The 12192-nt window shown below is 44.4% G+C and overlaps 1 protein-coding gene across 1 annotated transcript in view; it reads right to left on the reverse strand.

Annotated features, from left to right (window-relative positions):
- Window positions 1-9842: 9842 nt before the first annotated feature.
- The window catches only part of LOC148148378 (uncharacterized), a 53697-nt gene continuing 51347 nt past the window's right edge, over window positions 9843-12192 (reverse strand). The window contains exon 5 of the mRNA XM_087993200.1: window positions 9843-10091. Coding sequence (XP_087849326.1) covers window positions 9843-10091 — 249 coding nt within the window. The remainder of the gene's footprint in view (window positions 10092-12192) is intronic.

Raw genomic sequence — 12192 nt, forward strand, 5'->3', positions numbered from 1 at the left:
ACCCTATCTAACCCCCTAATCATCTTGTACACCTCAATCAAGTCACCCCTAAACCTTCTTTTCTCTAGTGAAAACAGCCCCAAGTGCCTCAGTCTTTCCTCATACGATTTTCCTTCCATACCAGGCAACATCCTGGTAAACCTCCTCTGCACCCGTTCCAATGCCTCCACATCCTTCCTATAGTATGGCGACCAAAACTGCACACAATATTCCAGATGCGGCCGTACCAGAGTCTTATACAACTGCATCATGACCTCAGGACTCCGGAACTCAATTCCTCTACCAATAAAAGCCAGTACGCCATATGCCTTCCTCACCGCACTATTTACCTGGGTGGCAACTTTCAGAGATCTGTGTACATGGACACCAAGATCCCTCTGCTCATCCACACTACCAAGTATCCGACCATTAGCCCAGTACCCCATCTTTTTGTTATTCTTCCCAAAGTGAATCACCTCGCACTTAGCTACATTGAATTCCATCTGCCACCTTTCTGCCCAGCTCTGCAGCTTCTCTATATCCTGCTGTAACCTGCCACATGCTTCCTCACTGTCAACAACTCCTCCGACTTTCGTATCATCCGCAAACTTGCTCACCCAACCTTCTAACCCCTCTTCCAGGTCATTTATAAAAATGACAAACAGCAATGGTCCCAAAACAGATCCTTGCGGAACACCGCTAGTGACGGCACTCCATGAAGAAACTTTGCCATCAACTACTACCCTCTGTCTTCTTCCATCCAGCCAATTCCTAATCCAAACCTCCAATTCACCCTCAATGCCATATCTCCGTATTTTCTGCAGTAGCCCACCATGGGGAACCTTATCAAACGCCTTACTAAAATCCATATATACCACATCTACCGCTTTCCCCTCATCAACCTCCTTCGTCACCTTTTCAAAGAATTCAATAAGGTTTGTGAGGCACGACTTGCCCTTCACAAAACCATGCTGACTATCCTTGATCACATTATTCCTATCCAGATGTGCATAAATCCTATCCCTTACAATTCTCTCTAAGACTTTGCCCACAACAGAAGTGAGACTCACCGGCCTATAGTTACTAGGGCTATCCCTACTCCCCTTTTTGAACAAGGGAACCACATTTGCTATCCTCCAGTCTTCTGGCACTACTCCTGTAGACAAAGAGGACATAAAAATCAAGGCCAATGGCTCTGCAATCTCCTCCCTTGCTTCCCAGAGAATCCTAGGATAAATGCCATCAGGCCCAGGGGACTTATCAATTTTCACCTTTTCCAGGATTTCCAACACCTCTTCTCTACATACCTCAAAGCCATCCATTCTCCTTATTTGTGACTCAGTATTCTCATCTACAACAATGCCCTGTTCCTGAGTAAATACTGAAGAAAAGTATTCATTCAGTGTATCCCCAATCTCTTCCGCCTCCACACGCAACTTCCCACTACTATCCTTGACTGGACCTACTCCTACCCTAGTCATTCTTTTATTCCTAACATACCTATAGAAAGCCTTAGGGTTTTCCCTAATCCTATCGACTAAGGACCTTTCATGTCCCCTCCTTGCTGCTTTTAGCTCTCTCTTCAGGTCCTTCCTGGCTACCCTATAACTCTCAATCGCCCCAATTGAACCTTCACGTCTCATCTTGAGATAGGCCGCCCTCTTCCATTTAACAAGTGATTCCAATTCCTTATTAAACCACGGCTCCCTCGCACGACCCTTTCCTTCCTGCCTGACAGGTACATAATTATCAAGGACACTCAATAGTTGCCCCTTGAACAAGTTCCACATATCCTTTACACTCTTGCCTTGGAGTCTACTTTTCCAAGCCACACATCCTAAGTCATGCCTCACCGCATCATAATTTCCCTTACCCCAGCTATAACTCTTGCCCTGTAGTACACACTTATCCCTCTCCATCACGAGTGTAAAAATCACCGAATTATGGTCACTATCCCCAAAGTGCTCACCTACCTCTAATTCTAACACCTGGCAAGGTTCGTTACCCAGAACCAAATCCAGTATGGCCTCACCTCTTGTTGGCCTGTCTACATATTGTGTCAGGAAACTCTCCTGCACACATTGAACAAACACTGACCCATCTAACGAACTTGAGCTATAGCTTTCCCAATCAATATCAGGAAAGTTAAAGTCCCCCATAACAACCACCCTATTACTGTCACTCATCTCCTGAATCACCTTCCCAATCCTTTCTTCAATGATTCTAGACTATTAGGAGGCCTGTAAAAGACTCCTAACAGGGTGACCTCACCTTTCCTATTCCTAACCTCAGCCCAAACTACCTCAGATGGCAAGTCCTCATCCATCGTCCTTTCCACCGCTGTAATACTATCTTTGACAAGCAATGCCACACCTCCCCCTCTTTTACCCCCACCTCTGACCCTACTAAAACATTTAAATCCCGGAACTTGCAACAGCCAATCCTGTCCCTGTTCTAGCCATGTCTCCGTAATAGCCACAACATCGAAGTCCCAGGTACCAACCCACGCTGCAAGTTCACCTACCTTATTTCGTATACTTCTTGCATTGAAGTATACACACTTCAAGCCACTTCCCTGTTTACAGGCACCCTCCTTGGAAATTGATGCCATGTTCCTCACCTCCCTACACTCCAGGCCCTGCACCCTGAAGCTACAATCTGGGTTCCCATGCCCCTGCCGAGTTAGTTTAAACCCCCCCCAAGAGCACTAGCAAACCTCCCCCCAAGGATACTGGTTCCCCTCAGGTTCAGGTGTAGACCATCCTGTTTATAGAGGTCCCACCGTCCCCAGAAAGAACCCCAGTTATCCAAAAACTGGAACCCCTCCCTCCTGCACCATCCCTGAAGCCACGCATTTAAGTGTTCTCTCTCCCTATTCCTCGAATCTCTATCACGTGGCACAGGTAACAAACCAGAGACAACAACTCTGTTTGTTCTAACTCCGAGCTTCCAACCTAGCTCCCTGAAAGCCTGTCTAACATCCTCAGCACTCCTCCTACCTATGTCGTTGGTGCCAATGTGGACCACGACTTCGGGTTGCTCCCCCTCCCCCTCCAGGACCCGGAAAACACGATCAGAGACATCACGTACCCTTGCACCTGGGAGGCAACATACCAAACGTGAGTCTCTCTCGTTCCCACAAAACCACCTATCTGTGCCACGAACTATCGAGTCCCCAATTACTACTGCTCTGCTCTTCTTCACCCTTCCCTTCTGAGTAACGGGGACAGGCTCCGTGCCAGAGACCTGAGCCCCGTTACTTACCCCTGGTAAGTCATCCCCCCCACAAGTATCCAAAACGGTATACTTGTTCTTGAGGGGAATGGCCGCAGGAGGTCCCTGCACTGACTGCTTCCTCCCAGTCCCCCTCACTGTAACCCATCTATCTGCCATCTTTGGAGTTACTACTTCCCTATAACTCTGATCTATGACCCCCTCTGCCTCCCGAATGATCCGAAGTTCATCCAACTCCAGCTCCAGTTCCCGAACACGGTCTTGGAGGAGCTGGAGATGGGTGCACTTCCTGCAAGTGTAATCGGCAGGGACGTCGATGGCATCCCTCACCTCATACATGTTGCAGGAGGATGTCAGAGCCTCAATATCTCTTGTCATCCAGGGTTCTCTCTTCCAGCCTCACTTTCCCTTCACCCTCACAGGAACATGCAGACCTTGAACTCGAGCTATCTCACTTTTGAAGCCCTCCCACTTTCCCGGGATCCTTTTACCTTGAAACATACTACTCCAATCAAGCCCTGCAATCCCCTGCCTAATTTCAACAAAATTCGCCTTGCCCCAATTTAGAACATGAATCTGTGGACCAATTTTGTCCCTACCATACCTATTTTAACATTAATACAGCTCTGGTCACTTCTCCCAAAATGCTCCCCCACTTTACCTCCGTCACCTATCCATCCTTATTTCCCAACAGTAGGTCGAGTTTGTGCCTTCCCGAGTAGGATACTCTATATATTGCTTGTGGAAGCTTTCCTGAACACACTTAACAAATTACGTTCCATCTAAGTTCTTAACCATCTGGAAGTCCCCGTCTATGTTAGGATAATTAAAATCACCTATTATGAGAACCCTATTGCTCCTGCAAGTCTCGCCAGTCTCCCTGCATATTTGTTCCTCTAATTCCCATTTATTATTTGAAGGCGTACAGTACAACCACTATAACATCACCATCCCCCTCTTACTTGTTTGCATCATTTACAAAATCTCATTGGATATTATCTCAGTTATTTCATCTTTAAATACTAGAGTGATACGCGCTTTAATCAGAATTATTGGTATTTAAATTGTTTCCATTTACATCTCTTCCTCGCAGTGACTTTCACATTTGCAGCATCCCTTGTCAAGGCACAGTGGAGATATGTAGCTGTAAATGGATGGAAGCTGCACATCCTGTCAGTTCCAACATTGGCTGCAAGTTTCCCCACACCGGGCAGTGATCTAACACAGTGTTACCAAACAATGCAACAGCCTGGGGTTATATATGAATGAACCAGTGCGGACTGCACAGCTTCCCACGCTGGACATTTAGCCCAGGATTATAGATCCAGCATTGGTGTGGGCTGCACGCAGTTTCACTCTGGACATAGCTGGGTTGCATTCAGCAGTACACTAGCCGGATCTACACAGTGCTCCATCCTGAATATGTAATGGATGGGCTGGTTATGTGAGTTGGATTGCGAATGTGAGAGAACTAAACATCTGGCAATGCCTTTATTTTGTGTTTTAATTCTTGTGATTGGACTCTTCAAACCCTGACTCATCCGGTTTGACCCATCCCTCTGGATGAGTCATGGTGACTGTTGTTACAGCATCTGTGTCGGCAACATGACCAAAAAATGGAGCAGAGGCTGCAGAGAGTGGAGTCCTCGTAAAATGGAATGAGGGAATCACCATCAGATCAGCCGTGGTCTTAGTGAATGGTGGGGCAGGATTGTGTGGACCACGAATGCAACTTATTCATATATTTGTGTTTGTTCCAAGCAAACTCCCCTTCTCTCCCAGTGTCCCATACTGGTGGGGAGTGAGTCACCTCCTCCTGTTCCTGCGTAACAGGTTCCTCGGGCCTCACTAGTCTCCAGATTTCCCTGTGCCCCAGTTTTGAGCAGTTGAGTGACTGCTTCCTGTTCCTGTGTCCCAGTCTCGAACAGTTGAGTCTCCTGTTCCTGAGTCCCAGTTTCAAGCAGTTGAATGATTCCCTCCTGATCCCAAGTTTGTGAAAATACATGTTCTCCTCCAGCTCCTGAGTAACAGGCTCCAATAGCTCTGTGCTCACCTGCTGCTCCTGTGGAATTGAAGTGAGGGACTGAATGGCCTCTTCACATTCTTTACAGCTTTTCTTGACTAAAGGCCTTTCTTCAGCTTCTGTAAAACACCATCAAATTCTGAATGATGTATTTTTGTATTTGACTCTCAGTAATTGAGCAAACAAGCCGACTGGCAGAATTCCGATGCTGAATAGCCTCCTCCTGTTCCAGTGTTATACACTGAAGAGTCAACAGACTCTCAGAGAAGTACAGCAAGGAAAAAGATCGTTCGGTCTGGTCATCCATACCGCCAAATATCCTAAATTAATCTCGTCCCCCTTGCCAGCAGGTGACCCATCTCCCTCTACACACTTCCCATGCATATATCCATCCAAATGCTTTTTAAATGGTGTAACTGTACCTGCCTCCACCACCTCTTTTGGCTGTTCAATCCATACATACAGCGGTCTCTGTGTGAAAATGTTGTCCCTCATGTCCCTTTTTAAATCTTTCTCCTCTCACTTTAAACCTTTGTCTTCTAATTTTGGACTCGTCTATCGTGGGAAAAGACATTGACTGTTTACCTTATCTATGCCCCTCATGATTTTATAAACCCCTTTAAGGTCCCCCCTCAGCCTCAACACTTGAAAATAGTCCCAGCCTATTCAAACTCTCCCTGCAACTCTAACCCTCCAACACCTGCAACATTCTTTTCAATCTCTTCTGCACCCTTTCAAGTTTGACAACGCCTTTCCGACAGCAGGGAGACCAGCATTAAAGGCAATATTACAAAAGTGGCCAAACCAATGTCCTCTATAGATTTTGTCATGCAAATGTTCGACTCAAAGCACACACCAATAAAGGGCAGGTCACCAAGTGCCTTCTTCACTGCGCTGTCTACCTGTGACGGCACTTTCAAGGAACGGAAAACCTGCACCACAAGGCGAGCTTTGCTGCCTCACAGGGCAGCGACCTGGATTTAATTCCATCCTTCAATGACTCGCTGTGTGGAGTTTGTACATTCTCCCCGTGTCTGCGTGAGTTTCGTCCGGGTGCTATGTTTTACTCCGACAGTATAAGGATACACAGGTAAGGGTAGATTGGCCAAGCTAAATTGCGCACCGTACCCAGGGTTGTGTAGGGGAGGTGGATTAGCCATGGGAAATGCAGGCTCAGAGGGATAGGTTAGGGGTTGTCCAGTGGGATACTGTTGAGAGGTTCGGTGTGGCCTCCATGGGCCGAAAAGCCTGTTTCCTAACTGTAGGGATTCGAAAATTTCTGTGGAGTTCTATCATGTCTTGCCTTGATTTGTCTTGCCAAAATGCAACACCTCACATGAAACTAAAATATACTCTATCTGCCACTCCTCGGCTCACCTAAACAAGGTCCCATTATAGTCTGAGAGATCATTCTTCACGATCGACGAAATTTGATATTATCTACAAACCTACTGACCATACTTCATATACTCAAATGGAAATGATTTGTATAATTGACAAAAGGCAGTGGACCCACTATTGATCTTTGTGGCACGCCACTGGTTACAGGTCTCCAATTTTAATCAACAAATGTCCACTCTCACGACCTGTCTCCAATATTCAAGAAAATTTTGGATCTAAATGGCGATCTCTCCATGGATTCCAGGCAGTCTAACCTTGTTAACCAGTCTACCATGTAGAACATTTTGATTTTCTTACTGAATTTCATAAAGACAACATCCACTCTCCTGCCTTCATCAATCATCTTCATCACTTCGTCAAAAGATTACACCGAGTCAGTGAGACGTGATCTCCAATGTACAAAGCCCTCTTCAGTCCTTGTCTTTTCAAATGCATACACATCCTTTGCCACAAAATCCCCTCCAACAATTTAGTCACCATTGACGTCAGACTCAGCGATCCATGGTTACCTGTTTTATTTTCCCTTACTTTCTTAAATAATGACATATGTTAGCAGCCCTCCAGTCTTTTGACACTCACCTGTGGAAATCAATGATACAAATACATCATCAAAATTCTGACCAATCTACTTCCTGGCTTTCCACAAACATTTGGGATACAACTGATCAGGTCCCAGGGATTTGTTCACCTTTATATGTTTTAAAATGTCAAACACCTCCTTGTAATATAGACACTTTTCAATGTATCACTCTATATTTATTCATTCTCTCGCTCTTGTAACCTCCTCCTCATTAAATACTGAGGAGAAATTTTTGTTTCGTATCCTTCCAATCTCGGGTGGTTCCACACATAGGTAGTCTTACTGACCTTTAAGTGGCCCTGTTCTCTCCCAGTTAATCTTTTGCCATTAAAGGATTTGTAAAATTTCTTCAATGCCTTGTTAACCCTATTTCTAAAGCCATCTCATGTCCACATTTTTCTGGCCTGATTTCCGCATTGACTATGCACTTGCTGCCCTTATGCACCTCTCTGGATTTACTTGATCTCAGCTCTGTTTTCCTGACATATGCATCCTTTCTTACCTTGACCAGAGCATCAATATATCTAGCCATCCAGCACTCCCTGCACCCACCAGCCTTGCCCCTCTCACTAATAGGAACATGTTGGCTCTGGACTCTCTGAAACGAAGTTTGGATGGCCTTGCATTTTCCAACCATCCCTTTACCTGTGAATAGGGTATTCCAATTAGCCTTTCACAGGACTCGCCTAGCACTTTCAAAATTGGCCTTGTTCAAAGTTAGAACTTTAATGTTTACATCAGGTCTTTCCTATTCCACAACGAATTTAAACCTAATATTTATGCATAACAGAAAGTTAAAGAAACACTTCCTGCCCCTCTCTAACAGGCTTGAGAGGCTGAATGGGCTCCTCGTGGCTTACTGTAATAGACTGGAAAGGCTGAATGGCCTCCTCCTGTCCTTCTGTAACAGACCCGAAACATTAAAGAGACAGCAACCCATGGAGTACGAGCAGCCATTACACAGTATCTGATGGAGGTCCATCCCTTCTCAGTTACAGAAACACAAACAACACAATGTACTCCAGGTGCCCTTTCAGTAACACCTCATACAGCTGCAGCGACACATCTCTTTGTTTTGAATGATTCTGTTGGCAAAATGTGCTGAAAAATGTATTGCTGGAAAAGCACGAAACGTCGATTCTCATGCTCCTTGGATGCTGCCTGATCTGCTGCGCTTTTCCAGCAACACATTTTTCAGCTCTGATCTCCAGCATCTGCATTTCTCACTTTCTCCTTGTTGGCAAAATGTGCCAATGTTCTAGATTTCCACCCTTTCAAGTAGCAACAGGCTAATATGGGCTGAATAGCCTTCTCTTATGGGCTGAATAGCCTTCTGTAAGAGGTCCATAGGGACAGAATTGCTTCGGCCTGTTGCTAAGCAGCAGTCTCAATGCTCTGTTTCAAGGTTATGAAAGGATTTGGTAGCAGGGCACTTAAAACCAGGAGTAGCCTCACACTGGTAAATAAGGAATCTAGAAACTTGCCCACCCGTGTTTTCTTTATGCAACCGATCTGTTATTTTATAACAGTCTCTTTCATAAACAGAGCGGAACATATATAGACCCCTGCAGTGTTCTGTCAATACTCTGATTTCCAAGTTTAAAAAAAGATTTAAAGATTTATGGTCCATCCCTCAGCAACCCTCATCCATTCCATCCAAACCCGGTAAATGTTCTCTTTTTTAGTTATATGAAAAGTGATGTGTCGAACTGGTTAATTGAGCCTGTTTGCTCAGTCGGATTTGGAGATGCCGGTGTTGGACGGGGATGAACAACGTTCAAAATCACACAACACCAGGTTATAATCCAACAAGTTTAATTGGAATCACAGAAGCTTTCGGAGCACCCTCCTTCATTAGGTGATAGTGGAGGACACACTTCTATGGCATAGAATTTATAGCAAATATTTACAGTGTGATGTAACTGAAATTATACCTTGAAAAATACCTTGATCGTCTGTTGAGTCTTTCGTCTGTTCGAATACCATGATAGTTTCACTTCTTTCATGTGTAAATCACAAAGCCTTTTAAAAAAACGTTGCATTCTCAGGTTAGGTGTAACAGTGAGTGTTAGCTGGACAATATATTGAAGGTGTTATCCCCCTGTGTTCTCTGTCTATGGCATGATGTGTAGATTGATTCTAATCTGAAAACTGAGATAACAGAGTTTTACATGAATCCATGCAGTTTTTGAGCAAAATACAATGTAACTCTGCAAGTACAAATTCATCCCACAAATTATATCTGTGCATGTGGATCTTTGTCGGTTTGTATATGTGTGTCTGTGTCTGTCTGGGTTGGGGGTTTGTGAGTGTGAGAGGGAATGTATATGTGTATGTAGTGATGTAGAGTGTCTTAAGTCTGTGAGGGGGTGCATGTGTGAGTGTGGGAGTGTGTATGCGTGTCTGGGGTGGGGGTTTTGAGTATCAGTGAGAGAGAGAGCATATGTGTGTGCATGAGTGTCGAGTGGTCTAAGTCTCTGAGAGAGTGCCGTGTGATTGTGGGAGTGTGTGTGTCTGTAAGGGTGTGTGTGAGTATTTGTGTACGTGTCTGTGTACATGTGTCTCCGTATGTATGTGTGTGTATAGGAGTGCCTGTGTGTGTGTGTGTGTATAGTGCATTGGTGGTCACCTGAAATGTGACATGAACCCAAAGTCCCGGTTGAGGCCCTCCCTATGTGTATCAAAATGAGCTATCAGCCTCTGCTCGGCCACTGTTCGCTGCTGCCTGTCCTGAAGTCCGCCTTGGAGGATAGTCACCAGAAAGTCCGATTTGAAGATCCTGGACCACTGAAGTGTTCCCCAACTGGGAGGGAACACTCCTGTCTGTTGATTGTTGTGCGGTGCCCATTTATCCGTTGTCGTAGCCTTTGCTCGGTTATCCAGTGTTTGTTCAGTGACTGTGATTAATGCCAATCTCCATGGATTCTAATTATCCCAGTGGAGGGTTTCCATCTTTTAATGATAAATGGGTGCCGTTCAATGTGTTATTCCATAACATGAGCGGGAGCGTCACCGACAGCACTTACAGGGATCAGCAGATTTTGAAGAGGGGGAGGAGAGATCAGAATCTGAGAACATTAGACTGGAATGTTCCAAAAATGTATCAGAATCTGGGAACATTAGACTGGCATGTTCCAACAATAGACAGGAGTTTATCCAATTATGTTTGGTATCTTTCTGCATTTAATTGGTTGTCCTTATCATCGCGGATCTATTACAATCTTCTCATTATTCAATATATTTATTATCCTTTCCTGGCTATTGTCTGTGTTCCTGCTAAGTGTCACTGTCCAGATTTGTTTTTTTATAAACCAGTTATGACTGTATTACTGTTCTTTTATATAGTCTACATTTCTTGTCACTATTATCATCCTCTCAATCCATAGATTCACTCTACAGATCACTACTAACTACATCAAGGAATGTGTCCAATTACTGTCTCACTCTCTGTTCTGTCAGCTTTACTCATGTTTCTCTATGTTGAACTACTCAGTTTCAGCGGAGAACTACAATGTATGTATCAATGCCTTTGTTATTTAAATATTAAGAGCATGGAGGTCATTCTCCACTGTTCTGGTTACAAACTCCACTTCCTGCCACTGTTTCCATCTCATCCCTGACCAATATCTGCGGCTGAAGTAGACAAGTCACAACTGTGGTGATCCCTTTGACCATGAGCTGATTCCTGCCACCATGCCCTGACCATTTCTAACTTGAAATGCTCACCACTCCAGAATATATCTCACTGGTTTATTCCATCTGCTGTTTGAACCTTGAGCTATGAAATACAGTCTTAAAGAAGCCAATAATCTGCTGCTGACGCTCCCAGCTTCAAACCTGCCGAAGCAAATCTGATTCGACCTCACACCAAACTCGCATCCATCTGTCATTCATGTGCACACCGATGTATATTGCTGTTGTGTCTGGCAATGCCTTTATTTTGACATTCTCAAACACTTTATCTCATCTGTCCATGAAACTTCTCTCGTTCTCTCTCTGTCGATTAACAAAAAGCCTGCCAGTTGTTCTTATTTAAAATAATTTCCTCCATATGCATTCCTTCTCAAACAATGAGTTTCGCATTGAACTACACCCATCGCGCGCACACACACACTGTCCCTCAGTTTCTGATGAACACACACACATAGCAAACCTTCCCATTGTAGGCAGTAATCTGATGCGAGTATGGTTAGCATATGATAGTAAAGTTTGCAATACTCTCTATGCTGGGCAGATAGTGCAGTTTACTGAGCAACACACTAGCCTGCTCTGCACAGCTCTCCATGCTGGGCTGTCATCTTGTCCCAATTTATGGTATTTGTGATGTTCTGTGAAGCAAATTAAGAATTTGATGTAACAAACCATTTCCGCTGATCTGACAATGCCTTTATTCAGTGTTCGCATTCTTGTAATTTTACTTTTGAAGATCTCACTTCTCCAGTTAGTCCCACTGCCAGGTCCTTTTCCCCATATTTCCACAACATCTTTTCAGTTAATTAACTCTCTGTTTCTGTCTTTAATGTGAATCTCTCTGTCCCTCTGTATCGTTCCCTGGCCTCGGGTTTTGGATCCCTAGTATATCGATTGCTGGCATTGTGTAGCTCAGAAGCAATGAAATGGTGTGTGTCAAGCTGTTGTTCACTTCCCGGTATGTCCCATGTGATGGTCCATGGACAGACGTGTTTCAGAAGTTATGAGACACATCCTTGTAACTTGGTCTGTACCTGTGTTTGCCCCTCTCAGGTGATCTTGCTGTCAATAACATGAGGAAGCCCCTTGAATAAAGGAACAGTCATTTAAATTGTGTGGCAATGCTGTCACTTTTTTTAAAGAAAAGGTTATTTTCTCCTTTTTTTAGTAAGAGGTCTTAAAGGCCAAAGTGCCTACTGAAAACAGCTCAACTAAAAAACTTATGAGGCTTTTATGTTTTTTTTAATAAATAGTCTTAAAAATGGCCAGCTGGCACAGACCAGAC

The sequence above is a fragment of the Chiloscyllium plagiosum genome, unplaced genomic scaffold (genome assembly GCF_037043375.1).
Source record: "Chiloscyllium plagiosum isolate Xiang-an unplaced genomic scaffold, Cpla_swu_hap1 HiC_scaffold_13, whole genome shotgun sequence".
Taxonomy (NCBI): Eukaryota; Metazoa; Chordata; class Chondrichthyes; order Orectolobiformes; family Hemiscylliidae; genus Chiloscyllium; species Chiloscyllium plagiosum.